The sequence below is a fragment of the Nymphaea colorata genome, chromosome 5 (genome assembly GCF_008831285.2).
Source record: "Nymphaea colorata isolate Beijing-Zhang1983 chromosome 5, ASM883128v2, whole genome shotgun sequence".
In the NCBI taxonomy this organism is placed as follows: Eukaryota; Viridiplantae; Streptophyta; class Magnoliopsida; order Nymphaeales; family Nymphaeaceae; genus Nymphaea; species Nymphaea colorata.
The window spans coordinates 21,758,169-21,764,528 of NC_045142.1; the positions used below are offsets into that span (position 1 = coordinate 21,758,169).

The 6,360-nt window shown below is 39.4% G+C and overlaps 1 protein-coding gene across 1 annotated transcript; it reads right to left on the reverse strand.

The window, feature by feature from the left end:
- Window positions 1-299: 299 nt before the first annotated feature.
- On the reverse strand, window positions 300-5,358 carry LOC116254928 (polygalacturonase At1g48100-like). The gene is made up of 6 exons (XM_031630581.1): window positions 4,612-5,358; window positions 3,002-3,169; window positions 2,857-2,901; window positions 1,679-1,886; window positions 1,512-1,593; window positions 300-1,148 (listed from the first exon to the last, which is right to left on the reverse strand). Exons 1-6 carry the CDS (start codon window positions 5,134-5,136, stop codon window positions 641-643), a joined length of 1,536 nt encoding a protein of 511 aa, XP_031486441.1. The 5' UTR covers window positions 5,137-5,358; the 3' UTR covers window positions 300-640.
- Between the last annotated feature and the right edge of the window lie 1,002 nt (window positions 5,359-6,360).

Consider the following 6,360-nt stretch of genomic DNA (forward strand, 5'->3'; position numbering starts at 1 on the left):
TATGGGTACGTGGCTTCCGGCCCCACTCGGACCTAAGCTTGGAACCGAAAAAAAGTACCAAGGTGGCCCAATAATCGGGTGGGCAAGACTAAGCTCGGTTCTGTTCAATAAGATTTTTTAATATTCATTTTATTGATTTTTGTATATGATTATAATATTTTAAAATATACCTTTCTAAAAATGATGTTCTATCAAAATTGAGTTTTTAACATACCCAATCCTCCAAATTCGACATTTAAAGGTGTCAACCGCTAAGGACAACGGACCACTGAATTCAAACTACATACAAACACAAAGCAAAGCCCAATTATAGCCAAATATATTTAATTATCATAAAATACGATAGGAAGGATCATCCTTCTTCGTGTACATAAGTAAATAAAGCTCTTTAGCTTTGATCGCCATATCCATATATATATATATATGTACACTTGGCAAAGCTTCCCCAACTCCTCCTTAACTGCATGTTACGAGTCCACAAGCTATGTTCTTTAACAAGAGTTAGTACGTGGGAAGCGGCACCTGGTGATGTTCAGCCATGGGGAGTTTACTTCTACATAGAACTCCACCCCCAGCAAACATCCGGATCGCCGAGCTTCCACGAACTCTGCCGCTACAATCTAGCCGGACCACTTACCAGTCAACAGGCGTCAGCGGCGGCGCCCTTGACCACCGCGCCGGAGGGGTCGTCCCCTAAGCACTCGATCTCCGGCGACACCGACTCCTGCACCCACTTGCCGTAAGCCTTCCAGCAGGCGGGCTTCTCCATCACCTGGCCCTGCGCCGGCCGGAGCCGGACCTCCTCCAGCAGGATGTTGGTGCAGGGGATGGAGTCGCTGCAGAAGAAGTGCATGGGAGGGCTGCGGGCGTCGTAGGTGCCGGAGATGTTCCGGTACGTCACGTCCGTCACGTACACGGCCGAGGTGTCGTTCCGGCAGCTCTTGGTCATGCAGTAGTACTGGTCGATGATCAGCGGGTTCCGGACGTTGTGGAGCTGGATGTCCTGGAACTTGACGTCCCGCACCTTGCCCGAACCTCCCTGCCAAGTCTTGATCCTCACTCCGTTGGCGGAGTTGGCCAGCAACGATCCCCTCACCGTGATGTTCGAGACACAGGCCAGCGAGCTGTCGACCCCGAGACTTCCTATGCTGAAAATTTTCAATTTTTCATTATTCTTTCGACAGTCAAATATATTTGGAAGAGTTATTAGAGAGAAATTCTCTCTAGAATAGGTTGTAAAATAGATTTGATCTGTGATTAAATACCGAGATTATTTGTTAAGACATTTCACTTATATTATATCATCGCAGGCTAAATAAATACCTTAACATATAAACAATAATTGAAAAATGATACGGTTAGTGAAGTAAAGCCATAGCACATCAACCAAAAAAAAAAAAAGTAAATGTACGTGTGCTATAGGTCAAAAGATGATGAAAACCATGGGCAAAGCCAAGGCATTTTGATCATTTTACACCTCAAAATCGGTAGTATTATAATATGGGACAAACCTTATTCCATGACCATATCCACACGTAGCATTGCTTATGTCGACGTGCTGGCAACCTGCCCCGATTGATACGCAGTCATCACCTGTTATAACGAAGAGTGATGAAATTGGCCTAAGAATCCAAGCAAATGCCCAAGTGTTATTATCCGCGACGGATCGGAACATCACCATTAGATATTTGCGCATTGTATATCTCGACGTGTTGGGTGTCCTCGATGTGAATGCCGTCGGTGTTGGGGCTCAAGGCAGGGGAATTGAAAATGATGTTCTCGACATGGACGTAGTTGCAGTTGTCGAATTTCACATGAACTTGGGGGCTGTCGAAAATTTTGATGTCCAACACCTTAATATGTGAACTCTTCACAAATTTAAAGATCTGCACCAAAAAGTTCACAAACATGCTATTCATATAGACATCAAGTATCAAGGGGCTTAACCAGCAGTTGGTATAAGATCAATCAACCGTTTGATTCATAAAGCCTATGCACACTCCCGCTCTTTATTGATGTTAAAAACATTAAATAGGGAGAAAACAATATTTAAAAATGTCACTAAAGTCATGCCCCTAATGATTTACTGGCAAGATACACGAAGAAACAACATATTATATAGTTGGCTATGTCAATGGATCGAATTGGAATTGGATACACTTTTAATTGTATTTGTTTTTTTTTTTATTTATTCACATACTAGGATTTAAATATGGATTCAAATATGAATTAGGAAAAGTAATGTTTGAATCTGAATCCGACTGTATGTCATGTCACTTCTTGAATATGAATTCGATCTCATTTTTTAATCTGATATTATTATTCTTTTCATATCCCATGATTTTGGAAGGGTTCAGTCAAATATTCGGTTCAAATTTGATATATTGAGATCCTTAACTGCTCTTTATTGATATTAAAAACATTAAATAGGAGAAAAACATTATTGAAAAGTGCTATTAAAGGTCATGCCACTAATTTCCTTGATTCCCAAACTAAGAAAAATAAGACAAGTGATGCAAATTCCTTGATACCCAAATTAAAAATAATAATAATAATAAAGTAGGGGCAGAGCCAGAGGGGGCTTGGCAGGGATGTCAACCCTCTTTGATTTTTTTTTTTTTAAACACAAAATTTAATAGTTAAAATTTTGAAAATTTGCATTGGATCCCTATGAAATTTTGAAAAAATGCAATTCAGCCCCAACACAAAATTTCTTTGTCCACCCCAGAAGATAAGTAATGTAATATCCTTGAGGCGCAAACTAAGAAAAATAAGATAAAAAGATCTCATCAACGTGTTAGATGGCTATGATTTAGCAACTCTGATCCAGACAAGTTGTTAACTCCAGGCACTTACCGAAGGGCTTTGGCACGCATCGGAAGAGGTCGAATCCTTTGGACCCTAAAATTAGCAAATGCCAACCACAATAACGATCAATAGCGGTAGAATAATGAGGATGTTAATTATGAGAATAAGCTTCTGAATTTTATATGCTAATTACCCTGTGAGGCTTGCATGGAAGGTTCCACCACTTCTGTCCTCGGCCTTGAACGGACCCACTTCCGCGAAGAGTCACCCCATCAAGCTCGTAAAAGATCAGCCACTGAGCAGTGGGCGCCGATTCCGGCCATGAATCCGGGCCATCCGGTGGCATTATGACTCCATCTAACTTTAAAGTATAAGAGAAATAACTTTAGCACATGGCTAAAATGGCTAAAAATTTTTGGCTGAAGAGCACTAATGTATATCAATTCAATCCATAATATGCAATGAACTAAATTATGCGGGGAGACCAACATGTAAATAAAGTAAAAGACACTTTGAGTGCCGAACTCTCTCTTTCACCGGAAGGAGATGTTAGGACTCGTCCCGATTAGGCCAGAATTTCCTAACCAAGACGCTCCTACTGTCAAGACCGACTTGAGTACTACCTAAAAACCAAAATTCCCACAGACGGCGCCAGAATGGTCTTGATGCATTGAAGAGAACGAGCCCAGATATCGGAAGCCTTGCGCTTCCTTCTGCTGGATTTGGCTGGCTCGGCCTCCACTGGGTCTGGACCGCTGGGTAGGTCCGTAACAGGAGATCATAACAAATAACCTGATTTCAGTTACCCCGAGCCGACAAATATGCATTGGTCTAACAACCGTATGCATCAAAAAAGAATCCGATACTAAACATTGGATTATTAACAAAACAGACCACTGCCCAAGTCCACACATCCAATTCAATAGACAGATAAAAGATTAAAATGCCACTGAATTGGAAAAGAAAGGAAGGACAAAATTGAAAAAGTAAAAAAAAAAAAAAAACTTTTTCATAAAATAAGAAAGTGCCCTTAAAAAAACCTTCATGAATGGAAAAATTCCCCTCGCATGCAATACATCGACTGCACCCTAGATTATTAATACATTTTTTTTGGTTTTTTGTGAGAGTAATTTTTGTTAGGCCTAGGCATTGGGCCGGCCCCATATTGAAAATCGAGTTTGGATTAGCTCAGTTCGATTAAAAAAATGTTTCTTAAAAATTTTAAATATAAAATATATCATTATTAAATAAAAAATAATATAAAAAATAAATCAAGCCAATCGAGGCTGATTCTTTCGGGCCCAGGCTTAATCTTTGGGTTTCTCCAAACAACAACTTTTCATTATTCTAATTTTATCCTCATCACAACAGCAGGTTCCTTTTTCTTTTTCCCTTTTTCCGATTAAGTGGTATTTTAGTCCATTGTCATTTTGTCTTTTTTCAATCAGCATTACCATAAGGCTAAATCTGTTCGGATTAGACCCCGATGATCGGGGGCGATAAGGAACCATGGCTTCCCTGATATTTTGAAAAAACAAGAAAAAAAAACAAAAAAACATGTAATAATTGAATTTTTTTAAGTTGGCTTTTATAAAATTTTTGAAAATTATCATTCAATTCCTGTAAAAATTTTGAAAAATAAAAAAAAAACTTTAAAATTCAGCCTTTATAAAAGTTTTGAAAATTATCATTCAATAGCCCCTATAAAAATTTTGAAAAATAAAAAAAGATTCTGGCCAAGCTCCTTATCATCGTGATCAAAGATTAAGCCAAAAAAAAAAAAATTTAAACAACTCTTCATACCTGAAAGGTGACGCCGTGTTGGCAAGGCCCCCCAAAGATGGTAGACAAGAGCAAGAATTTGTAACCGGAGGGAACCAGAAGAACCCCGGAGTTCGCCTTGCAGGCTTCTTTCCAGGCCGATACAAACGCCTTGGTGTCGTCTGTTTCGCCATCACCAACAGCACCAAACGATCTCACGTTGAAGACATTGCTGCTGGAATCTGAACTCGAACTCGAACTGGTGGAGTTACTGCTGGAACTCGAACTGGTGGAGTTACTGCTAGAATTCAAACTCGAACTCGAATCCAAACTGCTGCTGGTGGAGTTCGAGCTCGAACTTAAACTCGAATTCGATTTCGAACTTGAATGTGATTTCAAACTCGAACTCAAACTCGAATCCGAACTAGAACTAGAGACGCTGCTGTTGGTAGGCAGTGATATGTCGATGCCCACAAGCACCCTTCCCTGCACCCAACCGGAATTCAGCAGGAAGCAGGCCATGGCCAACGCTAATGCAACCAGGAAAGACCGGGAATCGAATCCCATTGTCGCCGAACTACTTTTAAACCGGAAAGCTGGCTCGGTGCAGTCTTCGACAAGGATGTTGGTTCTTTATCCCATGCAAGAATCTAACTAGGAACCAAGAAAGCAGCAAGGATTGGAAGGAGCTTTCGGGGATATGGCGATCGCTAATTGTTTTATTTTTGTGATGCTTGAAACTGAAGGGAGAGAATTCTCTCTTCCCTCCCAACAGTTTGGCTGCACCACGCTTCTCTAATTTGTGAGGAATCCTGGGGCAGATGGGAGCAATTTATAGAGCCGGAGTCTAGACCAAATTTAGGAGCTTGTTTGCTATTATTGTGCAATTATGTGTATTAATTTGCCTCTAAAATCACGTTAATGAGCGAAAACATATCATTATTAAAAGACAAAAATACCCCTCACACAGTCAAGGCCGCAGACCGTGAAAGTAGGGTCAAATGTGGCAGAAATGTTGGTTGCAGTTGGAGATGGAGAGAGACAAGCAGTGGAGATGAAGAATTACTGAGAGGTAAACGGTTGGAAGTTGAAAACTGTAATTTTCCAAGTTGGAGGTTGTTCGGTTAATGGAAATTAACCAACTGCGACCAAACTGGATATTCTTAGCTATCCTTCCAATAGCATGCACGCCTACATTATATCAGCAGCCTCGTTTCATCTTTGTTTTGTTTTAATTTTATTTCTCTTCAGTTTGCCAAGTTTTCACCCTCGCCTTTTGTCAACAACAACTGATTAAAAACGGTCAAATTTGGTCAAAGGGAAGGTAGTCTTGCCCCCAGTAAAGAGTTAATACATATTTTAGTGTATGGCACCATATATATATATATACATCTATATATATATATATAGTTAATGCTGGCCCTATCTATTGAGAGTCACCCAATTCACTCATGAGAATTGTCTGATCTGATCTACCCAATTCACTCATGAGAATTGTCTGATCTGATCTATTATGATAAATAATTGAAAGAAAAACAAGAAAAAAAATATGAACTAATATTAGATCATGAAAATATCCATCAACTTTTTCTCCGTAATTTTATCTCAACTCTCAACCTTAACCTAACCTTACAAATAAGGGGCTCAAGAATAAGTTGATGAAAAACATATGTTAAGTTAACCATTTTTTGAATTTAATCACATTTTTATAATAAGTAAAATTTAATAGCTCATATAACATCAAAATTTGGATGGTGTAGAAATTCTCATGTTACGTAAAAACAACTTAAA

Coding starts and splice junctions, on each gene's coding strand:
- LOC116254928 (XM_031630581.1), bottom strand. CDS start 5,136: ATGGGATTCGATTCCCGGTCTTTCCTGGTTGCATTAGCGTTGGCCATG. Junction 3,170..4,611: donor AACACGGCGTCACCTTTCAG/GTATGAAGAGTT, acceptor TATACTTTAAAG/TTAGATGGAGTCATAATGCC. Junction 1,594..1,678: donor CAATGCGCAAATATCTAATG/GTGATGTTCCGA, acceptor TCGTTATAACAG/GTGATGACTGCGTATCAATC.